Source organism: Salmo salar, chromosome 14 (genome assembly GCF_965601325.2).
Source record: "Salmo salar chromosome 14, fSalSal1, whole genome shotgun sequence".
Taxonomy (NCBI): Eukaryota; Metazoa; Chordata; class Actinopteri; order Salmoniformes; family Salmonidae; genus Salmo; species Salmo salar.
This window is the reverse complement of record NC_138304.1, coordinates 91,057,595-91,084,215: the sequence shown is the minus strand read 5'-3', so window position 1 is coordinate 91,084,215 and position 26,621 is coordinate 91,057,595. Positions and strand designations below refer to the sequence as shown.

The following is a 26,621-nucleotide window of genomic DNA, read 5'->3' as shown; positions in this document are numbered from 1 at the left end:
ACCAGTGAACTCTCTCTCTTCACACACCAACACCAGTGAACTCTGTCTCCCTTCACACACCAACACCAGTGAACTCTCTCTCTTCACACACCAACACCAGTGAACTCTGTCTCCCTTCACACACCAACACCAGTGAACTCTCTCTCTTCACACACCAACACCAGTGAACTCTCTCTCTTCAAACACCAACACTAGTGAACTATCTCGCTTCACACACCAACACCAGTGAACTCTCTCTCCCTTCACACACCAACACCAGTGAACTCTCTCTCTTCACACACCAACACCAGTGAACTCTCTCTCTTCACACACCAACACTAGTGAACTCTCTCTCTTCACACACCAACACCAGTGAACTCTCTCTCTCTTCACACACCAACACCAGTGAACTCTCTCTCTTCACAGACCAACACCAGTGAACTCTCTCTCTTCACACACCAACACCAGTGAAGTCTGTCTCCCTTCACACACCAACACCAGTGAACTGTCTCTCTTCACACAACAACACCAGTGAACTCTCTCTCTTCACACACCAACACCAGTGAACTCTCTCTCTCTTCACACACCAACACCAGTGAACTCTGTCTCCCTTCACACACCAACACCAGTGAGCTCTCTGTCGTCACACACCAACACCAGTGAACTCTCTCTCTCTTCACACACCAACACCAGTGAACTCTGTCTCCCTTCACACACCAACACCAGTGAGCTCTCTGTCGTCACACACCAACACCAGTGAACTCTGTCTCCCTTCACACACCAACACCAGTGAACTCTCTCTCTCTTCACAGACCAACACCAGTGAACTCTGTCTCTCTTCACACACCAACACCAGTGAACTCTGTCTCCCTTCACACACCAACACCAGTGAGCTCTCTCTCTTCACACACCAACACCAGTGAACTCTGTCTCCATTCACACACCAACACCAGTGAACTCTCTCTCTTCACACACCAACACCAGTGAACTCTGTCTCCCTTCACAAACCAACACCAGTGAACTCTCTCTCTTCACACACCAACACCAGTGAACTCTGTCTCCCTTCACACACCAACACCAGTGAACTCTCTCTCTTCACACACCAACACCAGTGAACTCTCTCTCTTCACACACCAACACCAGTGAACTCTCTCTCTTCACAGACCAACACCAGTGAACTCTGTCTCACTTCACACACCAACACCAGTGAACTCTCTCTCTTCACACACCAACACCAGTGAACTCTCTCTCTTCACACACCAACACCAGTGAACTCTGTCTCCATTCACACACCAACACCAGTGAACTCTCTCTCTTCACACACCAACACCAGTGAACTCTGTCTCCCTTCACACACCAACACCAGTGAACTCTCTCTCTTCACACACCAACACTAGTGAACTATCTCGCTTCACACACCAACACCAGTGAACTCTCTCTCCCTTCACACACCAACACCAGTGAACTCTCTCTCTTCACACACCAACACCAGTGAACTCTCTCTCTCTTCACACACCAACACCAGTGAACTCTGTCTCCCTTCACACACCAACACCAGTGAACTCTCTCTCTTCACACACCAACACTAGTGAACTATCTCGCTTCACACACGAACACCAGTGAACTCTCTCTCCCTTCACACACCAACACCAGTGAACTCTCTCCCTTCACACATCAACACCAGTGAACTGTCTCTCTTCACACAACAACACCAGTGAACTCTCTCTCTTCACACACCAACACCAGTGAACTCTCTCTCTCTTCACACACCAACACCAGTGAACTCTCTCTCTTCACACAACAACACCAGTGAACTCTCTCTCTTCACACACCAACACCAGTGAACTCTCTCTCTCTTCACAGACCAACACCAGTGAACTCTCTCTCTTCACACACCAACACTAGTGAACTCTCTCTCTTCACACACCAACACCAGTGAACTCTCTCTCTCTTCACACACCAACACCAGTGAACTCTCTCTCTCTTCACACACCAACACCAGTGAAGTCTGTCTCCCTTCACACACCAACACCAGTGAACTGTCTCTCTTCACACACCAACACCAGTGAACTCTCTCTCTTCACACACCAACACCAGTGAAGTCTGTCTCCCTTCACACACCAACACCAGTGAACTGTGTCTCTTCACACAACAACACCAGTGAACTCTCTCTCTTCACACACCAACACCAGTGAACTCTCTCTCTCTTCACACACCAACACCAGTGAAGTCTCTCTCTTCACACAACAACACCAGTGAACTCTCTCTCTTCACACACCAACACCAGTGAACTCTCTCTCTCTTCACACACCAACACCAGTGAACTCTGTCTCGCTTCACACACCAACACCAGTGAACTCTCTCTCTTCACACACCAACACCAGTGAACTCGCTCTCTTCACACACCAACACCAGTGAACTCTGTCTCCCTTGACACACCAACACCAGTGAACTCTCTGTCGTCACACACCAACACCAGTGAACTCTGTCTCCCTTCACACACCAACACCAGTGAACTCTCTCTCTCTTCACAGACCAACACCAGTGAACTCTGTCTCTCTTCACACACCAACACCAGTGAACTCTGTCTCCCTTCACACACCAACACCAGTGAGCTCTCTCTCTTCACACACCAACACCAGTGAACTCTGTCTCCATTCACACACCAACACCAGTGAACTCTCTCTCTTCACACACCAACACCAGTGAACTCTGTCTCCCTTCACACACCAACACCAGTGAACTCTCTCTCTTCACACACCAACACCAGTGAACTCTGTCTCCCTTCACACACCAACACCAGTGAACTCTCTCTCTTCACACACCAACACCAGTGAACTCTCTCTCTCTTCACACACCAACACCAGTGAACTCTCTCTCTTCACAGACCAACACCAGTGAACTCTGTCTCACTTCACACACCAACACCAGTGAACTCTCTCTCTTCACACACCAACACCAGTGAACTCTCTCTCTTCACACACCAACACCAGTGAACTCTGTCTCCATTCACACACCAACACCAGTGAACTCTCTCTCTTCACACACCAACACCAGTGAACTCTGTCTCCCTTCACACACCAACACCAGTGAACTCTCTCTCTTCACACACCAACACTAGTGAACTATCTCGCTTCACACACCAACACCAGTGAACTCTCTCTCCCTTCACACACCAACACCAGTGAACTCTCTCTCTTCACACACCAACACCAGTGAACTCTCTCTCTTCACACACCAACACTAGTGAACTCTCTCTCTTACATTTACATTTGCATTTTAGTCATTTAGCAGACGCTCTTATCCAGAGCGACTTACAAATTGGTGCATTCACCTATAATATCCAGTGGAACAACCACTTTACAATAGTGCATCTAAATCTTTTAAGGGGGGGGTTAGAAGGATTACTTTATCCTATCCCAGGTATTCCTTGAAGAGGTGGGGTTTCAGGTGTCTCCGGAAGGTGGTGATTGACTCCGCTGTCCTGGCGTCGTGAGGGAGCTTGTTCCACCATTGGGGTGCCAGAGCAGCGAACAGTTTTGACTGGGCTGAGCGGGAACTGTGCTTCCTCAGAGGTAGGGAGGCGAGCAGGCCAGAGGTGGATGAACGGAGTGCCCTTGTTTGGGTGTAGGGCCTGATCAGAGCCTGAAGGTACGGAGGTGCCGTTCCCCTCACAGCTCCGTAGGCAAGCACCATGGTCTTGTAGCGGATGCGAGCTTCGACTGGAAGCCAGTGGAGAGAGCGGAGGAGCGGGGTGACGTGAGAGAACTTGGGAAGGTTGAACACCAGACGGGCTGCGGCGTTCTGGATGAGTTGTAGGGGTTTAATGGCACAGGCAGGGAGCCCAGCCAACAGCGAGTTGCAGTAATTCAGACGGGAGATGACAAGTGCCTGGATTAGGACCTGCGCCGCTTCCTGTGTGAGGCAGGGTCGTACTCTGCGAATGTTGTAGAGCATGAACCTACAGGATCGGGTCACCGCCTTGATGTTGGTGGAGAACGACAGGGTGTTGTCCAGGGTCACGCCAAGGCTCTTAGCACTCTGGGAGGAGGACACAAGGGAGTTGTCAACCGTGATGGCGAGATCATGGAACGGGCAGTCCTTCCCCGGGAGGAAGAGCAGCTCCGTCTTGCCGAGGTTCAGCTTGAGGTGGTGATCCGTCATCCACACTGATATGTCTGCCAGACATGCAGAGATGCGATTCGCCACCTGGTTGTCAGAAGGGGGAAAGGAGAAGATTAATTGTGTGTCGTCTGCATAGCAATGATATGAGAGACCATGTGAGGATATGACAGAGCCAAGTGACTTGGTGTATAGCGAGAATAGGAGTGGGCCAAGAACAGAGCCCTGGGGGACACCAGTGGTGAGAGCACGTGGTGCGGAGACAGATTCTCGCCACGCCACCTGGTAGGAGCGACCTGTCAGGTAGGACGCAATCCAAGCGTGCGCGGTGCCGGAGATGCCCAGCTCGGAGAGGGTGGAGAGGAGGATCTGATGGTTCACGGTATCAAAGGCAGCAGATAGGTCTAGAAGGATGAGAGCAGAGGAGAGAGAGTTAGCTTTAGCAGTGCGGAGAGCCTCCGTGACACAGAGAAGAGCAGTCTCAGTTGAATGCCCAGTCTTGAAACCTGACTGATTAGGATCAAGAAGGTCATTCTGAGAGAGATAGCAAGAGAGCTGGCCAAGCACGGCGCGTTCAAGAGTTTTGGAGAGAAAGGAAAGAAGGGATACTGGCCTGTAGTTGTTGACATCGGAGGGATCGAGTGTAGGTTTTTTCAGAAGGGGTGCAACTCTCGCTCTCTTGAAGACGGAAGGGACGTAGCCAGCGGTCAAGGATGCGTTGATGAGCGAGGTGAGGTAGGGGAGAAGGTCTCCGGAAATGGTCTGGAGAAGAGAGGAGGGGATAGGGTCAAGTGGGCAGGTTGTTGGGCGGCCGGCCGTCACAAGACGCGAGAGTTCATCTGGAGAGAGAGGGGAGAAAGAGGTCTTCACACACCAACACCAGTGAACTCTCTCTCTCTTCACACACCAACACCAGTGAACTCTCTCTCTTCACAGACCAACACCAGTGAACTCTCTCTCTTCACACACCAACACCAGTGAACTCTCTCTCTTCACACACCAACACCAGTGAACTCTCTCTCTTCACCTACCAACACCAGTGAACTCTCTCTCTCTTCACAGACCAACACCAGTGAACTCTGTCTCACTTCACACACCAACACCAGTGAACTCTGTCTCTTCACACACCAACACCAGTGAACTCTGTCTCTCTTCACACACCAACACCAGTGAACTCTCTCTCTCTTCACACACCAACACCAGTGAACTCTGTCTCCCTTCACACACCAACACCAGTGAACTCTCTCTCTTCACACACCAACACTAGTGAACTATCTCGCTTCACACACCAACACCAGTGAACTCTCTCTCCCTTCACACACCAACACCAGTGAACTCTCTCTCCCTTCACACACCAACACCAGTGAACTCTCTCACTTCACACACCAACACCAGTGAACTCTGTCTCTTCACACACCAACACCAGTGAACTCTCTCTCTCTTCACAGACCAACACCAGTGAACTCTGTCTCACTTCACACACCAACACCAGTGAACTCTCTCTCTTCACACACCAACACCAGTGAACTCTCTCTCTTCAAACACCAACACCAGTGAACTCTGTCTCCCTTCACATTCCAACACCAGTGAACTCTCTCTCTTCACACACCAACACCAGTGAACTCTGTCTCCCTTCACACACCAACACCAGTGAACTCTCTCTCTTCACACACCAACACCAGTGAACTCTGTCTCCCTTCACACACCAACACCAGTGAACTCTCTCTCTTCACACACCAACACCAGTGAACTCTCTCTCTTCAAACACCAACACTAGTGAACTATCTCGCTTCACACACCAACACCAGTGAACTCTCTCTCCCTTCACACACCAACACCAGTGAACTCTCTCTCTTCACACACCAACACCAGTGAACTCTCTCTCTTCACACACCAACACTAGTGAACTCTCTCTCTTCACACACCAACACCAGTGAACTCTCTCTCTCTTCACACACCAACACCAGTGAACTCTCTCTCTTCACAGACCAACACCAGTGAACTCTCTCTCTTCACACACCAACACCAGTGAACTCTCTCTCTTCACACACCAACACCAGTGAACTCTCTCTCTCTTCACAGACCAACACCAGTGAACTCTCTCTCTTCACACACCAACACCAGTGAAGTCTGTCTCCCTTCACACACCAACACCAGTGAACTGTCTCTCTTCACACAACAACACCAGTGAACTCTCTCTCTTCACACACCAACACCAGTGAACTCTCTCTCTCTTCACACACCAACACCAGTGAACTCTCTCTCTTCACACAACAACACCAGTGAACTCTCTCTTCACACACCAACACCAGTGAACTCTCTCTCTCTTCACAGACCAACACCAGTGAACTCTGTCTCACTTCACACACCAACACCAGTGAACTCTCTCTCTTCACACACCAACACCAGTGAACTCTCTCTCTTCACACACCAACACCAGTGAACTCTCTCTCTTCACACACCAACACCAGTGAACTCTCTCTCTCTTCACACACCAACACCAGTGAACTCTCTCTCTCTTCACACACCAACACGAGTGAAGTCTGTCTCCCTTCACACACCAACACCAGTGAACTGTCTCTCTTCACACACCAACACCAGTGAACTCTCTCTCTTCACACACCAACACCAGTGAAGTCTGTCTCCCTTCACACACCAACACCAGTGAACTGTCTCTCTTCACACAACAACACCAGTGAACTCTCTCTCTTCACACACCAACACCAGTGAACTCTCTCTCTCTTCACACACCAACACCAGTGAAGTCTCTCTCTTCACACAACAACACCAGTGAACTCTCTCTCTTCACACACCAACACCAGTGAACTCTCTCTCTCTTCACACACCAACACCAGTGAACTCTGTCTCTCTTCACACACCAACACCAGTGAACTCTCTCTCTTCACACACCAACACCAGTGAACTCGCTCTCTTCACACACCAACACCAGTGAACTCTGTCTCCCTTCACACACCAACACCAGTGAACTGTCTCTCTTCACACAACAACACCAGTGAACTCTCTCTCTTCACACACCAACACCAGTGAACTCTCTCTCTCTTCACACACCAACACCAGTGAAGTCTCTCTCTTCACACAACAACACCAGTGAACTCTCTCTCTTCACACACCAACACCAGTGAACTCTCTCTCTCTTCACACACCAACACCAGTGAACTCTGTCTCTCTTCACACACCAACACCAGTGAACTCTCTCTCTTCACACACCAACACCAGTGAACTCGCTCTCTTCACACACCAACACCAGTGAACTCTGTCTCCCTTGACACACCAACACCAGTGAACTCTCTGTCGTCACACACCAACACCAGTGAACTCTGTCTCCCTTCACACACCAACACCAGTGAACTCTCTCTCTCTTCACAGACCAACACCAGTGAACTCTGTCTCTCTTCACACACCAACACCAGTGAACTCTGTCTCCCTTCACACACCAACACCAGTGAGCTCTCTCGCTTCACACACCAACACCAGTGAACTCTGTCTCCATTCACACACCAACACCAGTGAACTCTCTCTCTTCACACACCAACACCAGTGAACTCTGTCTCCCTTCACACACCAACACCAGTGAACTCTCTCTCTTCACACACCAACACCAGTGAACTCTGTCTCCCTTCACACACCAACACCAGTGAACTCTCTCTCTTCACACACCAACACCAGTGAACTCTCTCTCTTCACACACCAACACCAGTGAACTCTCTCTCTTCACAGACCAACACCAGTGAACTCTGTCTCACTTCACACACCAACACCAGTGAACTCTGTCTCTCTTCACACACCAACACCAGTGAACTCTCTCTCTTCACACACCAACACCAGTGAACTCTGTCTCCATTCACACACCAACACCAGTGAACTCTCTCTCTTCACACACCAACACCAGTGAACTCTGTCTCCCTTCACACACCAACACCAGTGAACTCTCTCTCTTCACACACCAACACCAGTGAACTCTGTCTCCCTTCACACACCAACACCAGTGAACTCTCTCTCTTCACACACCAACACCAGTGAACTCTCTCTCTTCACAGACCAACACCAGTGAACTCTGTCTCACTTCACACACCAACACCAGTGAACTCTGTCTCTCTTCACACACCAACACCAGTGAACTCTCTCTCTTCACACACCAACACCAGTGAACTCTGTCTCCATTCACACACCAACACCAGTGAACTCTCTCTCTTCACACACCAACACCAGTGAACTCTGTCTCCCTTCACACACCAACACCAGTGAACTCTCTCTCTTCACACACCAACACCAGTGAACTCTCTCTCTTCACACACCAACACTAGTGAACTATCTCGCTTCACACACCAACACCAGTGAACTCTCTCTCCCTTCACACACCAACACCAGTGAACTCTCTCTCTTCACACACCAACACCAGTGAACTCTCTCTCTTCACACACCAACACTAGTGAACTCTCTCTCTTCACACACCAACACCAGTGAACTCTCTCTCTCTTCACACACCAACACCAGTGAACTCTCTCTCTTCACAGACCAACACCAGTGAACTCTCTCTCTTCACACACCAACACCAGTGAACTCTGTCTCCCTTCACATTCCAACACCAGTGAACTCTCTCTCTTCACACACCAACACCAGTGAACTCTGTCTCCCTTCACACACCAACACCAGTGAACTCTCTCTCTTCACACACCAACACCAGTGAACTCTGTCTCCCTTCACACACCAACACCAGTGAACTCTCTCTCTTCACACACCAACACCAGTGAACTCTCTCTCTTCACACACCAACACCAGTGAACTCTGTCTCCCTTCACATTCCAACACCAGTGAACTCTCTCTCTTCACACACCAACACCAGTGAACTCTGTCTCCCTTCACACACCAACACCAGTGAACTCTCTCTCTTCACACACCAACACCAGTGAACTCTCTCTCTTCACACACCAACACTAGTGAACTCTCTCTCTTCACACACCAAGACCAGTGAACTCTCTCTCTCTTCACACACCAACACCATTGAACTCTCTCTCTTCACACACCAACACCAGTGAACTCTCTCTCTTCACACACCAACACCAGTGAACTCTCTCTCTTCACAGACCAACACCAGTGAACTCTGTCTCACTTCACACACCAACACCAGTGAACTCTCTCTCTTCACACACCAACACCGGTGAATTCTCTCTCTCTTCACAGACCAACACCAGTGAACTCTGTCTCCCTTCACACACCAACACCAGTGAACTCTGTCTCTTCACCCACCAACACCAGCGAACTCTCTCTCTTCACACACCAACACCAGTGAACTCTCTCTCTCTTCACAGACCAACACCAGTGAACTCTGTTTCACTTCACACACCAACACCAGTGAACTCTCTCTCTTCACACACCAACACCAATGAACTCTCTCTCTTCACACACCAACACCAGTGAACTCTCTCTCTTCACACACCAACACCAGTGAACTCTCTCTTCACATACCAACACCAATGAACTCTCTCTTCACACACCAACACCAGTGAACTCTCTCTCTTCACACACCTACACCAGTGAACTCTCTCTTCACCTACCAACACCAATGAACTCTCTCTCTTCACACACCAACACCAATGAACTCTCTCTTCACACACCAACACCAGTGAACTCTCTCTCTTCACACACCAACACCAGTGAACTCTCTTCCAAATACCTAATGCTAGTTTGGTAGATAACTGAATAACTAAAAGCTATGTAGGATTTCCACTCAGACTAGGAGCCAGAAAAGTCTATAAACCAGAAATAATCTACCAAACCTAACTGAGTGACCATATTATTTGACCCAATTATCTGAAGTGACGTTCATCGTCCCAAAGGTACAGTCCACATTAGCAAGGCCAAAGTTGAACATACAACCTCGTAGTAACTGGTGTACCAAACCGCGGGGCAAGCTCAGCTGTTCAGCATTGTTCAGAGTTCATCATTCTCACTGTGTTGGACAAACATGCAAGGCATTTGGGTACTAATCCCAAGGACCCCATTTCTGCCTTTGCTTACAAACATTGGTCTTTGCTGACACTTCGATAATCAGAGAGAGAGAGCAGCGGCTGCTGGGGCCTCGGGCCAAACGACCGCCGTAGGAAAAACTGGAGAGGGGAAAGCACCTGGAAGCAGTCCACGTTCTGGTGAGGGGTCACTGAGTTTTGTCTGGAGGCTTTCCCTACTGTAGCTGTTAACAATGCTGCTTTTCCTGTGGGCTAACAGTCAGTCGACACAGGTCCCAGCAGAGTACAAGCACAGGGTTAGAAATTGGGAGACGTGTGGGGAGCAGCTCTGGCACAAAATGGCTGCCTGCCTGCTTATTTCCTAGTTGGTTGCTACTACATAGCAAGTAGTGCAAGAGGTGTTCCACACTTCCTCCCAAAGCACTGCAAAGCACTTTCAAACCTGATGTCTGTGGGGGGAACGCAATATAAATACAATTTAGTAACATTATTCTAAGAGCCAAGAGTTGTACTGGGGTTTGTTTGAGTATGACAGCTGCATGATAAAGTTGTGTTAATCCTGTGATAGCAGAGGATCTAGTTGTAATGGACACACACACACACACACACACACACACACACACACACACACACACACACACACACACACACACACACACACACACACACACACACACACACACACACACACACACACACACACACACACACACACACACACACACACACACACACACACAGGGACCAGTACTGAGTTTCCTGATGGCTCACTATGGAAACACTGTGTGATCTGGGCATACCAAAACAGGAGCGCTCCCAGAGACCTGCCCTGCCAGATATGATGTCATACCTTATGTAACCCTGAGACAGGGACACAGAAACGTTAGCCCTTCTGTGTGTGTGTGTGTGTGTGTGTGTGTGTGTGTGTGTGTGTGTGTGTGTGTGTGTGTGTGTGTGTGTGTGTGTGTGTGGTGTGTGTGTGTGTGTGTGTGTGTGTGTGTGTGTGTGTGTGTGTGTGAGCCAGCTTACAAACAGTGTGGGCGTGTGTGTGTGTGTGTGTGTGTGTGTGTGTGTGTGTGTGTGTGTGTGTGTGTGTGTGTGTGTGTGTGTGTGTGTGTGTGTGTGTGTGTGTGTGTGTGTGTGTGTGTGTGTGTGTGTGACAGAGACAGAGAGAGAGAGAGAGAGAGAGAGCCAGCCTACTAACAGTGTGTGTGTGTACATGTCTGTGGCGTTCTCAGGTAAAACACTTAGAGAGAGAGGACTGTGAGGGTGAAAGGAGGAATGTGTCTCAGGTATTAGGAGTGCTCTAGTCTCAGCCTCTCTTTCTTTCCTCCTTTGCTCCTCAACTCCTCTCTTTCTCTCCTCTTTTACTCCTCTCCTCCTCTCTTTCTCTCCTCCTTTACTCCTCTCCTCCTCTCTTTCTCTCCTCCTTTACTCCTCAACTCCTCTCCTCCTCTCTTTCTCTCCTCCTTTACTCCTCTCCTCCTCTCTTTCTCTCCTCCTTTACTCCTCAACTCCTCTCCTCCTCTCTTTCTCTCCTCCTTTACTCCTCAACTCCTCTCCTCCTCTCTTTGTCTCTTTCTCTCCTCCTTTACTCCTCTCCTCCTCTCTTTCTCTCCTCCTTTACTCCTCAACTCCTCTCTTCCTCTCTTTCTCTCCTCCTTTACTGCTCTCCTCCTCTCTTTCTCTCCTCCTTTACTCCTCAACTCCTCTCCTCCTCTCTTTCTCTCCTCCTTTACTCCTCTCCTCCTCTCTTTCTCTCCTCCTTTACACCTCAACTACTCTCCTCCTCTCTTTCTCTCCTCCTTTACTCCTCAACTCCTCTCCTCCTCTCTTTCTCTCCTCCTTTACTCCTCAACTCCTCTCCTCCTCTCTTTGTCTCTTTCTCTCCTCCTTTACTCCTCTCCTCCTCTCTTTCTCTCCTCCTTTACTCCTCAACTCCTCTCTTCCTCTCTTTCTCTCCTCCTTTACTGCTCTCCTCCTCTCTTTCTCTCCTCCTTTACTCCTCAACTCCTCTCCTCCTCTCTTTCTCTCCTCCTTTACTCCTCTCCTCCTCTCTTTCTCTCCTCCTTCACTCCTCAACTCCTCTCTTCTTCTCCTCCTTTACTCCTCAACTCCTCTCCTCCTCGCTTTCTCTCCTCCTTTACTCCTCTCTTTCTCTCCTCCTTTACTCCTCTCCTCCTCTCTTTCTCTCCTCCTTTACTCCTCTCATCCTCTCTTTCTCTTCTCCTTTACCCCTCTCCTCCTCTCTTTCTCTCCTCCTTTACTCCTCAACTCCTCTCTTCCTCTCCTCCTTTACTCCTCAACTCCTCTCCTCCTCTCTTTCTCTCCTCCTTTACTCCTCTCCTCCTCTCTTCCTCTCTTTCTCTCCTCCTTTACTCCTCTCCTCCTCTCTTTCTCTCCTCCTTTACTCCTCAACTCCTCTCTTCCTCTCTTTCTCTCCTCCTTTACTCTCAACTCCTCTCCTCCTCTCTCTCCTCCTTTACTCCTCAGCTCCTCTCTTCCTCTCTTTCTCTCCTCCTTTACTCCTCAAATCCTCTCCTCCTCTCTTTCTCTCCTCCTTTACTCCTCAACTCCTCTCCTCTCTTTCTCTCCTCCTTTACTCCTCTCTTTCTCTCCTCCTTTACTCCTCAACTCCTCTCCTCCTCTCTTTCTCTCCTCCTTTACTCCTCAACTCCTCTCCTCCTCTCTTTCTCTCCTCCTTTACTCCTCTCCTCCTCTCTTTCTCTCCTCCTTTAGTCCTCAACTCCTCTCTTCCTCTCCTCCTTTACTCCTCAACTCCTCTCCTCCTCTCTTTCTCTCCTCCTTTACTCTTCAACTCCTCTCCTCCTCTCTTTCTCTCCTCCTTTACTCCTCTCTTTCTCTCCTCCTTTACTCCTCAACTCCTCTCGTCCTCTCTTTCTCTCCTCCTTTACTCCTCAACTCCTCTCTTCCTCTCTTTCTCTCCTCCTTTACTCCTCAACTCCTCTCTTTCTCTCCTCCTTTACTCCTCAACTCCTCTCTTCCTCTCCTCCTTTACTCCCCAACTCCTCTCTTCCTCTCTTCAACTCCTCTCCTCCTCTCTTTCTCTCCTCCTTTACTCCTTTACTCCTCTCATCCTCTCTTTCTCTCCTCCTTTACTCCTCAACTCCTCTCTTTCTCTCCTCCTTTACTCCTCAACTCCTCTCTTCCTCTCCTCCTTTACTCCTCAACTCCTCTCCTCCTCTCTTTCTCTCCTCCTTTACTCCTCAACTCCTCTCATCCTCTCTTTCTCTCCTCCTTTACTCCTCTCTTTCGCTCCTCCTTTACTCCTCAACTCCTCTCATCCTCTCTTTCTCTCCTCCTTTACTCCTCAACTCCTCTCCTCTCTTCCTCTCCAACTCATTATCAGGAAGGTGTTCCTAATGTTTGGTATACTCCGTGTGCTGATTGTGTGTGTGTAGGTGGTGACGTTGTGGTACAGAGCCCCAGAGGTGTTGCTCCAGTCCAGCTATGCCACCCCAGTTGACTTGTGGAGTGTGGGCTGTATCTTCGCTGAGATGTTCAGGAGAAGGTGAGTGGTCCTGGTACGCGCGCACACACACACACACACACACACACACACACACACACACACACACACACACACACACACACACATACACACACACACACACACACACACACACACACACACACACACACACACACACACACACACACACACACACACACACTGGGAGACACTGCATATTGACACCAAATAACTAACTAGCTGACACTATCGTTATACCACTGTGTGACACATCAGAACAGCGGTCCAACTGTCCTCCTCATACCACTTTTAAAACAGAGTCCAACTGTCACGCTGTCCTCCTCATACCGCTTTTAAAACAGAGTCTAACTGTCACACTGTCCTCCTCATACCACTTTTAAAACAGAGTCTAACTGTCACACTGTCCTCCCCATGCCACTTTTATAACAGAGTCCAACTCTCACGCTGTCCTCCTCATTCCACTTTTAAAACAGAGTCCAACTGTCACGCTGTCCTCCTCATACCACTTTTTTATAACAGAGTCCAGCTGTCACGCTGTCCTCCTCATACCACTTTTAAAACAGAGTCCAACTGTCAAGCTGTCCTCCTCATACCACTTTTTTATAACAGAGTCCAACTGTCACACTGTCCTCCTCATACCACTTTTAAAACAGAGTCCAACTGTCACGCTGTCCTCCTCATACCACTTTTTTAAAACAGAGTCTAACTGTCACGCTGTCCTCCTCATACCGCTTTTAATACAGAGTCTAACTGTCACACTGTCCTCCTCATACCACTTTTAAAACAGAGTCCAACTGTCACGCTGTCCTCCTCATGCCACTTTTTTAAAACAGAGTCTAACTGTCACGCTGTCCTCCTCATACCGCTTTTAAAACAGAGTCTAACTGTCACACTGTCCTCCTCATACCACTTTTAAAACAGAGTCCAACTGTCACGCTGTCCTCCTCATACCACTTTTTTAAAACAGAGTCTAACTGTCACGCTGTCCTCCTCATACCGCTTTTAAAACAGAGTCTAACTGTCACACTGTCCTCCTCATACCACTTTTAAAACAGAGTCTAACTGTCACGCTGTCCTCCCCATACCACTTTTATAACAGAGTCCAACTCTCACGCTGTCCTCCTCATTCCACTTTTAAAACAGAGTCCAACTGTCACGCTGTCCTCCTCATACCACTTTTTTATAACAGAGTCCAGCTGTCACGCTGTCCTCCTCATACCACTTTTAAAACAGAGTCCACCTGTCAAGCTGTCCTCCTCATACCACTTTTTTATAACAGAGTCCAACTGTCACACTGTCCTCCTCATACCACTTTTAAAACAGAGTCCAAATGTCACGCTGTCCTCCTCATACCACTTTTTTAAAACAGAGTCTAACTGTCCTCCTCATACCACTTTTTTATAACAGTCCAGCTGTCACGCTGTCCTCCTCATACCACTTTTAAAACAGAGTCTAACTGTCACACTGTCCTTCTCATACCACTTTTAAAACAGAGTCTAACTGTCACACTGTCCTCCACATACCACTTTTAAAACAGAGTCTAACTGTCACGCTGTCCTCCTCATACCACTTTTAAAACAGAGTCTAACTGTCACGCTGTCCTCCTCATACCGCTTTTTTAAAACAGAGTCTAACTGTCACGCTGTCCTCCTCATACCGCTTTTAATACAGAGTCTAACTGTCACACTGTCCTCCTCATACCACTTTTAAAACAGAGTCCAACTGTCACACTGTCCTCCTCATACCACTTTTAAAACAGAGTCCAACTGTCACGCTGTCCTCCTCATACCACTTTTTTAAAACAGAGTCTAACTGTCCTCCTCATACCACTTTTTTATAACAGTCCAGCTGTCACGCTGTCCTCCTCATTCCACTTTTAAAACAGAGTCCAACTGTCACGCTGTCCTCCTCATACCACTTTTTTATAACAGAGTCCAGCTGTCACGCTGTCCTCCTCATACCACTTTTAAAACAGAGTCCACCTGTCAAGCTGTCCTCCTCATACCACTTTTTTATAACAGAGTCCAACTGTCACACTGTCCTCCTCATACCACTTTTAAAACAGAGTCCAAATGTCACGCTGTCCTCCTCATACCACTTTTTTAAAACAGAGTCTAACTGTCCTCCTCATACCACTTTTTTATAACAGTCCAGCTGTCACGCTGTCCTCCTCATACCACTTTTAAAACAGAGTCTAACTGTCACACTGTCCTTCTCATACCACTTTTAAAACAGAGTCTAACTGTCACACTGTCCTCCACATACCACTTTTAAAACAGAGTCTAACTGTCACGCTGTCCTCCTCATACCACTTTTAAAACAGAGTCTAACTGTCACGCTGTCCTCCTCATACCGCTTTTTTAAAACAGAGTCTAACTGTCACGCTGTCCTCCTCATACCGCTTTTAATACAGAGTCTAACTGTCACACTGTCCTCCTCATACCACTTTTAAAACAGAGTCCAACTGTCACACTGTCCTCCTCATACCACTTTTAAAACAGAGTCCAACTGTCACGCTGTCCTCCTCATACCACTTTTTTAAAACAGAGTCTAACTGTCCTCCTCATACCACTTTTTTATAACAGTCCAGCTGTCACGCTGTCCTCCTCATACCACTTTTAAAACAGAGTCTAACTGTCACACTGTCCTTCTCATACCACTTTTAAAACAGAGTCTAACTGTCACACTGTCCTCCACATACCACTTTTAAAACAGAGTCTAACTGTCACGCTGTCCTCCTCATACCACTTTTAAAACAGAGTCTAACTGTCACGCTGTCCTCCTCATACCACTTTTTTATAACAGAGTCCAGCTGTCACACTGTCCTCCTCATACCACTTTTAAAACAGAGTCCAACTGTCACGCTGTCCTCCTCATACCACTTTTAAAACAGAGTCCAACTGTCACGCTGTCCTCCTCATACCACTTTTAAAACAGAGTCCAGCTGTCACACTGTCCTCCTCATACCACTTTTAAAACAGAGTCTAACTGTCACACTGTCCTCCTCATACCACTTTTAAAACAGAATCTAACTGTCACACTGTCCTCCACATACCACTTTTAAAACAGAGTCCAACTGTCACACTGTCCTCCTCATACCACTTTTAAAACAGAGTCAAACTGTCACGCTGTCCTCCTCATACCACTTTTAAAACAGAGTCCAACTGTCACGCTGTCCTCCTCATACCACTTTTTTAAAACAGAGTCTAACTGTCACGCTGTCCTCCTCATACCGCTTTTAATACAGAGTCTAACTGTCACACTGTCCTCCTCATACCACTTTTAAAACAGAGTCCAACTGTCATGCTGTCCTCCTCATACCTCTTTTTTAAAACAGAGTCTAACTGTCACACTGTCCTCCTCATACCACTTTTAAAACAGAGTCTAACTGTCACGCTGTCCTCCTCATTCCACTTTTAAAACAGAGTCCAACTGTCACGCTGTCCTCCTCATACCACTTTTAAAACAGAGTCTAACTGTCACACTGTCCTCCTCATACCACTTTTAAAACAGAGTCTAACTGTCACGCTGTCCTCCCCATACCACTTTTATAACAGAGTCCAACTCTCACGCTGTCCTCCTCATTCCACTTTTAAAACAGAGTCCAACTGTCACGCTGTCCTCCTCATACCACTTTTTTATAACAGAGTCCAGCTGTCACGCTGTCCTCCTCATACCACTTTTAAAACAGAGTCCACCTGTCAAGCTGTCCTCCTCATACCACTTTTTTATAACAGAGTCCAACTGTCACACTGTCCTCCTCATACCACTTTTAAAACAGAGTCCAAATGTCACGCTGTCCTCCTCATACCACTTTTTTAAAACAGAGTCTAACTGTCCTCCTCATACCACTTTTTTATAACAGTCCAGCTGTCACGCTGTCCTCCTCATACCACTTTTAAAACAGAGTCTAACTGTCACACTGTCCTTCTCATACCACTTTTAAAACAGAGTCTAACTGTCACACTGTCCTCCACATACCACTTTTAAAACAGAGTCTAACTGTCACGCTGTCCTCCTCATACCACTTTTAAAACAGAGTCTAACTGTCACGCTGTCCTCCTCATACCGCTTTTTTAAAACAGAGTCTAACTGTCACGCTGTCCTCCTCATACCGCTTTTAATACAGAGTCTAACTGTCACACTGTCCTCCTCATACCACTTTTAAAACAGAGTCCAACTGTCACACTGTCCTCCTCATACCACTTTTAAAACAGAGTCCAACTGTCACGCTGTCCTCCTCATACCACTTTTTTAAAACAGAGTCTAACTGTCCTCCTCATACCACTTTTTTATAACAGTCCAGCTGTCACGCTGTCCTCCTCATACCACTTTTAAAACAGAGTCTAACTGTCACACTGTCCTTCTCATACCACTTTTAAAACAGAGTCTAACTGTCACACTGTCCTCCACATACCACTTTTAAAACAGAGTCTAACTGTCACGCTGTCCTCCTCATACCACTTTTAAAACAGAGTCTAACTGTCACGCTGTCCTCCTCATACCACTTTTTTATAACAGAGTCCAGCTGTCACACTGTCCTCCTCATACCACTTTTAAAACAGAGTCCAACTGTCACGCTGTCCTCCTCATACCACTTTTAAAACAGAGTCCAACTGTCACGCTGTCCTCCTCATACCACTTTTAAAACAGAGTCCAGCTGTCACACTGTCCTCCTCATACCACTTTTAAAACAGAGTCTAACTGTCACACTGTCCTCCTCATACCACTTTTAAAACAGAATCTAACTGTCACACTGTCCTCCACATACCACTTTTAAAACAGAGTCCAACTGTCACACTGTCCTCCTCATACCACTTTTAAAACAGAGTCAAACTGTCACGCTGTCCTCCTCATACCACTTTTAAAACAGAGTCCAACTGTCACGCTGTCCTCCTCATACCACTTTTTTAAAACAGAGTCTAACTGTCACGCTGTCCTCCTCATACCGCTTTTAATACAGAGTCTAACTGTCACACTGTCCTCCTCATACCACTTTTAAAACAGAGTCCAACTGTCATGCTGTCCTCCTCATACCTCTTTTTTAAAACAGAGTCTAACTGTCACACTGTCCTCCTCATACCACTTTTAAAACAGAGTCTAACTGTCACGCTGTCCTCCTCATTCCACTTTTAAAACAGAGTCCAACTGTCACGCTGTCCTCCTCATACCACTTTTTTATAACAGAGTCCAGCTGTCACGCTGTCCTCCTCATACCACTTTTAAAACAGAGTCCACCTGTCAAGCTGTCCTCCTCATACCACTTTTTTATAACAGAGTCCAACTGTCACGCTGTCCTCCTCATTCCACTTTTAAAACAGAGTCCAACTGTCACGCTGTCCTCCTCATACCACTTTTTTATAACAGAGTCCAGCTGTCACGCTGTCCTCCTCATACCACTTTTAAAACAGAGTCCACCTGTCAAGCTGTCCTCCTCATACCACTTTTTTATAACAGAGTCCAACTGTCACACTGTCCTCCTCATACCACTTTTAAAACAGAGTCCAAATGTCACGCTGTCCTCCTCATACCACTTTTTTAAAACAGAGTCTAACTGTCACGCTGTCCTCCTCATACCGCTTTTAATACAGAGTCTAACTGTCACACTGTCCTCCTCATACCACTTTTAAAACAGAGTCCAACTGTCACGCTGTCCTCCTCATACCACTTTTTTAAAACAGAGTCTAACTGTCCTCCTCATACCACTTTTTTATAACAGTCCAGCTGTCACGCTGTCCTCCTCATACCACTTTTAAAACAGAGTCTAACTGTCACGCTGTCCTCCTCATACCACTTTTAAAACAGAGTCTAACTGTCACGCTGTCCTCCTCATACCACTTTTTTATAACAGAGTCCAGCTGTCACACTGTCCTCCTCATACCACTTTTAAAACAGAGTCCAACTGTCACGCTGTCCTCCTCATACCACTTTTAAAACAGAGTCCAACTGTCACGCTGTCCTCCTCATACCACTTTTAAAACAGAGTCCAGCTGTCACACTGTCCTCCTCATACCACTTTTAAAACAGAGTCTAACTGTCACACTGTCCTCCTCATACCACTTTTAAAACAGAATCTAACTGTCACACTGTCCTCCTCATACCACTTTTAAAACAGAGTCTAACTGTCACGCTGTCCTCCTCATTCCACTTTTAAAACAGAGTCCAACTGTCACGCTGTCCTCCTCATACCACTTTTTTATAACAGAGTCCAGCTGTCACGCTGTCCTCCTCATACCACTTTTAAAACAGAGTCCACCTGTCAAGCTGTCCTCCTCATACCACTTTTTTATAACAGAGTCCAACTGTCACGCTGTCCTCCTCATTCCACTTTTAAAACAGAGTCCAACTGTCACGCTGTCCTCCTCATACCACTTTTTTATAACAGAGTCCAGCTGTCACGCTGTCCTCCTCATACCACTTTTAAAACAGAGTCCACCTGTCAAGCTGTCCTCCTCATACCACTTTTTTATAACAGAGTCCAACTGTCACACTGTCCTCCTCATACCACTTTTAAAACAGAGTCCAAATGTCACGCTGTCCTCCTCATACCACTTTTTTAAAACAGAGTCTAACTGTCCTCCTCATACCACTTTTTTATAACAGTCCAGCTGTCACGCTGTCCTCCTCATACCACTTTTTTAAAACAGAGTCTAACTGTCACGCTGTCCTCCTCATACCGCTTTTAATACAGAGTCTAACTGTCACACTGTCCTCCTCATACCACTTTTAAAACAGAGTCCAACTGTCACACTGTCCTCCTCATAGCACTTTTAAAACAGAGTCCAACTGTCACGCTGTCCTCCTCATACCACTTTTTTAAAACAGAGTCTAACTGTCCTCCTCATACCACTTTTTTATAACAGTCCAGCTGTCACGCTGTCCTCCTCATACCACTTTTAAAACAGAGTCTAACTGTCACACTGTCCTTCTCATACCACTTTTAAAACAGAGTCTAACTGTCACACTGTCCTCCACATACCACTTTTAAAACAGAGTCTAACTGTCACGCTGTCCTCCTCATACCACTTTTAAAACAGAGTCTAACTGTCACGCTGTCCTCCTCATACCACTTTTTTATAACAGAGTCCAGCTGTCACACTGTCCTCCTCATACCACTTTTAAAACAGAGTCCAACTGTCACGCTGTCCTCCTCATACCACTTTTAAAACAGAGTCCAACTGTCACGCTGTCCTCCTCATACCACTTTTAAAACAGAGTCCAGCTGTCACACTGTCCTCCTCATACCACTTTTAAAACAGAGTCTAACTGTCACACTGTCCTCCTCATACCACTTTTAAAACAGAATCTAACTGTCACACTGTCCTCCACATACCACTTTTAAAACAGAGTCCAACTGTCACACTGTCCTCCTCATACCACTTTTAAAACAGAGTCAAACTGTCACGCTGTCCTCCTCATACCACTTTTAAAACAGAGTCCAACTGTCACGCTGTCCTCCTCATACCACTTTTTTAAAACAGAGTCTAACTGTCACGCTGTCCTCCTCATACCGCTTTTAATACAGAGTCTAACTGTCACACTGTCCTCCTCATACCACTTTTAAAACAGAGTCCAGCTGTCACACTGTCCTCCTCATACCACTTTTAAAACAGAGTCCAACTGTCACGCTGTCCTCCTCATACCACTTTTAAAACAGAGTCCAACTGTCACGCTGTCCTCCTCATACCACTTTTAAAACAGAGTCCAGCTGTCACACTGTCCTCCTCATACCACTTTTAAAACAGAGTCTAACTGTCACACTGTCCTCCTCATACCACTTTTAAAACAGAATCTAACTGTCACACTGTCCTCCACATACCACTTTTAAAACAGAGTCCAACTGTCACACTGTCCTCCTCATACCACTTTTAAAACAGAGTCCAACTGTCACGCTGTCCTCCTCATACCACTTTTAAAACAGAGTCCAACTGTCACGCTGTCCTCCTCATACCACTTTTTTAAAACAGAGTCTAACTGTCACGCTGTCCTCCTCATACCGCTTTTAATACAGAGTCTAACTGTCACACTGTCCTCCTCATACCACTTTTAAAACAGAGTCCAACTGTCATGCTGTCCTCCTCATACCTCTTTTTTAAAACAGAGTCTAACTGTCACACTGTCCTCCTCATACCACTTTTAAAACAGAGTCTAACTGTCACGCTGTCCTCCTCATTCCACTTTTAAAACAAAGTCCAACTGTCACGCTGTCCTCCTCATACCACTTTTTTATAACAGAGTCCAGCTGTCACGCTGTCCTCCTCATACCACTTTTAAAACAGAGTCCACCTGTCAAGCTGTCCTCCTCATACCACTTTTTTATAACAGAGTCCAACTGTCACGCTGTCCTCCTCATTCCACTTTTAAAACAGAGTCTAACTGTCACGCTGTCCTCCTCATACCACTTTTTTATAACAGAGTCCAGCTGTCACACTGTCCTCCTCATACCACTTTTAAAACAGAGTCCAACTGTCACGCTGTCCTCCTCATACCACTTTTAAAACAGAGTCCAACTGTCACGCTGTCCTCCTCATACCACTTTTAAAACAGAGTCCAGCTGTCACACTGTCCTCCTCATACCACTTTTAAAACAGAGTCTAACTGTCACACTGTCCTCCTCATACCACTTTTAAAACAGAATCTAACTGTCACACTGTCCTCCTCATACCACTTTTAAAACAGAGTCTAACTGTCACGCTGTCCTCCTCATTCCACATTTAAAACAGAGTCCAACTGTCACGCTGTCCTCCTCATACCACTTTTTTATAACAGAGTCCAGCTGTCACGCTGTCCTCCTCATACCACTTTTAAAACAGAGTCCACCTGTCAAGCTGTCCTCCTCATACCACTTTTTTATAACAGAGTCCAACTGTCACGCTGTCCTCCTCATTCCACTTTTAAAACAGAGTCCAACTGTCACGCTGTCCTCCTCATACCACTTTTTTATAACAGAGTCCAGCTGTCACGCTGTCCTCCTCATACCACTTTTAAAACAGAGTCCACCTGTCAAGCTGTCCTCCTCATACCACTTTTTTATAACAGAGTCCAACTGTCACACTGTCCTCCTCATACCACTTTTAAAACAGAGTCCAAATGTCACGCTGTCCTCCTCATACCACTTTTTTAAAACAGAGTCTAACTGTCCTCCTCATACCACTTTTTTATAACAGTCCAGCTGTCACGCTGTCCTCCTCATACCACTTTTTTAAAACAGAGTCTAACTGTCACGCTGTCCTCCTCATACCGCTTTTAATACAGAGTCTAACTGTCACACTGTCCTCCTCATACCACTTTTAAAACAGAGTCCAACTGTCACACTGTCCTCCTCATACCACTTTTAAAACAGAGTCCAGCTGTCACGCTGTCCTCCTCATACCACTTTTAAAACAGAGTCCACCTGTCAAGCTGTCCTCCTCATACCACTTTTTTATAACAGAGTCCAACTGTCACGCTGTCCTCCTCATTCCACTTTTAAAACAGAGTCTAACTGTCACGCTGTCCTCCTCATACCACTTTTTTATAACAGAGTCCAGCTGTCACACTGTCCTCCTCATACCACTTTTAAAACAGAGTCCAACTGTCACGCTGTCCTCCTCATACCACTTTTAAAACAGAGTCCAACTGTCACGCTGTCCTCCTCATACCACTTTTAAAACAGAGTCCAGCTGTCACACTGTCCTCCTCATACCACTTTTAAAACAGAGTCTAACTGTCACACTGTCCTCCTCATACCACTTTTAAAACAGAATCTAACTGTCACACTGTCCTCCTCATACCACTTTTAAAACAGAGTCTAACTGTCACGCTGTCCTCCTCATTCCACATTTAAAACAGAGTCCAACTGTCACGCTGTCCTCCTCATACCACTTTTTTATAACAGAGTCCAGCTGTCACGCTGTCCTCCTCATACCACTTTTAAAACAGAGTCCACCTGTCAAGCTGTCCTCCTAATACCACTTTTTTATAACAGAGTCCAACTGTCACGCTGTCCTCCTCATTCCACTTTTAAAACAGAGTCCAACTGTCACGCTGTCCTCCTCATACCACTTTTTTATAACAGAGTCCAGCTGTCACGCTGTCCTCCTCATACCACTTTTAAAACAGAGTCCACCTGTCAAGCTGTCCTCCTCATACCACTTTTTTATAACAGAGTCCAACTGTCACACTGTCCTCCTCATACCACTTTTAAAACAGAGTCCAAATGTCACGCTGTCCTCCTCATACCACTTTTTTAAAACAGAGTCTAACTGTCCTCCTCATACCACTTTTTTATAACAGTCCAGCTGTCACGCTGTCCTCCTCATACCACTTTTTTAAAACAGAGTCTAACTGTCACGCTGTCCTCCTCATACCGCTTTTAATACAGAGTCTAACTGTCACACTGTCCTCCTCATACCACTTTTAAAACAGAGTCCAACTGTCACACTGTCCTCCTCATACCACTTTTAAAACAGAGTCCAGCTGTCACGCTGTCCTCCTCATACCACTTTTAAAACAGAGTCCACCTGTCAAGCTGTCCTCCTCATACCACTTTTTTATAACAGAGTCCAACTGTCACGCTGTCCTCCTCATTCCACTTTTAAAACAGAGTCTAACTGTCACGCTGTCCTCCTCATACCACTTTTTTATAACAGAGTCCAGCTGTCACACTGTCCTCCTCATACCACTTTTAAAACAGAGTCCAACTGTCACGCTGTCCTCCTCATACCACTTTTAAAACAGAGTCCAACTGTCACGCTGTCCTCCTCATACCACTTTTAAAACAGAGTCCAGCTGTCACACTGTCCTCCTCATACCACTTTTAAAACAGAGTCTAACTGTCACACTGTCCTCCTCATACCACTTTTAAAACAGAATCTAACTGTCACACTGTCCTCCTCATACCACTTTTAAAACAGAGTCTAACTGTCACGCTGTCCTCCTCATTCCACATTTAAAACAGAGTCCAACTGTCACGCTGTCCTCCTCATACCACTTTTTTATAACAGAGTCCAGCTGTCACGCTGTCCTCCTCATACCACTTTTAAAACAGAGTCCACCTGTCAAGCTGTCCTCCTAATACCACTTTTTTATAACAGAGTCCAACTGTCACGCTGTCCTCCTCATTCCACTTTTAAAACAGAGTCCAACTGTCACGCTGTCCTCCTCATACCACTTTTTTATAACAGAGTCCAGCTGTCACGCTGTCCTCCTCATACCACTTTTAAAACAGAGTCCACCTGTCAAGCTGTCCTCCTCATACCACTTTTTTATAACAGAGTCCAACTGTCACACTGTCCTCCTCATACCACTTTTTTAAAACAGAGTCTAACTGTCCTCCTCATACCACTTTTTTATAACAGTCCAGCTGTCACGCTGTCCTCCTCATACCACTTTTTTAAAACAGAGTCTAACTGTCACGCTGTCCTCCTCATACCGCTTTTAATACAGAGTCTAACTGTCACACTGTCCTCCTCATACCACTTTTAAAACAGAGTCCAACTGTCACACTGTCCTCCTCATACCACTTTTAAAACAGAGTCCAACTGTCACGCTGTCCTCCTCATACCACTTTTTTAAAACAGAGTCTAACTGTCCTCCTCATACCACTTTTTTATAACAGTCCAGCTGTCACGCTGTCCTCCTCATACCACTTTTAAAACAGAGTCTAACTGTCACACTGTCCTTCTCATACCACTTTTAAAACAGAGTCTAACTGTCACACTGTCCTCCACATACCACTTTTAAAACAGAGTCTAACTGTCACGCTGTCCTCCTCATACCACTTTTAAAACAGAGTCTAACTGTCACGCTGTCCTCCTCATACCACTTTTTTATAACAGAGTCCAGCTGTCACACTGTCCTCCTCATACCACTTTTAAAACAGAGTCCAACTGTCACGCTGTCCTCCTCATACCACTTTTAAAACAGAGTCCAACTGTCACGCTGTCCTCCTCATACCACTTTTAAAACAGAGTCCAGCTGTCACACTGTCCTCCTCATACCACTTTTAAAACAGAGTCTAACTGTCACACTGTCCTCCTCATACCACTTTTAAAACAGAATCTAACTGTCACACTGTCCTCCACATACCACTTTTAAAACAGAGTCCAACTGTCACACTGTCCTCCTCATACCACTTTTAAAACAGAGTCAAACTGTCACGCTGTCCTCCTCATACCACTTTTAAAACAGAGTCCAACTGTCACGCTGTCCTCCTCATACCACTTTTTTAAAACAGAGTCTAACTGTCACGCTGTCCTCCTCATACCGCTTTTAATACAGAGTCTAACTGTCACACTGTCCTCCTCATACCACTTTTAAAACAGAGTCCAACTGTCATGCTGTCCTCCTCATACCTCTTTTTTAAAACAGAGTCTAACTGTCACGCTGTCCTACTCATACCACTTTTAAAACAGAGTCCAACTGTCACGCTGTCCTCCTCATACCACTTTTTTATAACAGAGTCCAGCTGTCACGCTGTCCTCCTCATACCACTTTTAAAACAGAGTCCAACTGTCAAGCTGTCCACCTCATACCACTTTTTTATAACAGAGTCCAACTGTCACACTGTCCTCCTCATACCACTTTTAAAACAGAGTCCAACTGTCACGCTGTCCTCCTCATACCACTTTTTTAAAACAGAGTCTAACTGTCCTCCTCATACCACTTTTTTATAACAGTCCAGCTGTCACGCTGTCCTCCTCATACCACTTTTAAAACAGAGTCTAACTGTCACACTGTCCTTCTCATACCACTTTTAAAACAGAGTCTAACTGTCACACTGTCCTCCACATACCACTTTTAAAACAGAGTCTAACTGTCACGCTGTCCTCCTCATACCACTTTTTTATAACAGAGTCCAGCTGTCACACTGTCCTCCTCATACCACTTTTAAAACAGAGTCCAACTGTCACGCTGTCCTCCTCATACCACTTTTAAAACAGAGTCCAACTGTCACGCTGTCCTCCTCATACCACTTTTTTAAAACAGAGTCTAACTGTCACGCTGTCCTCCTCATACCGCTTTTAATACAGAGTCTA

General features: G+C 46.5%; 1 protein-coding gene across 2 annotated transcripts in view; it reads left to right on the top strand.

The window, feature by feature from the left end:
- The window catches only part of cdk6 (cyclin dependent kinase 6), a 188,197-nt gene that overhangs the window by 57,390 nt on the left and 104,186 nt on the right, over positions 1 to 26,621 (top strand). For both annotated transcript variants that reach the window (XM_045693645.2, NM_001146617.1), the window contains one exon: positions 13,511 to 13,620. In XM_045693645.2, coding sequence (XP_045549601.1) covers positions 13,511 to 13,620 — 110 coding nt within the window. The remainder of the gene's footprint in view (positions 1 to 13,510; positions 13,621 to 26,621) is intronic.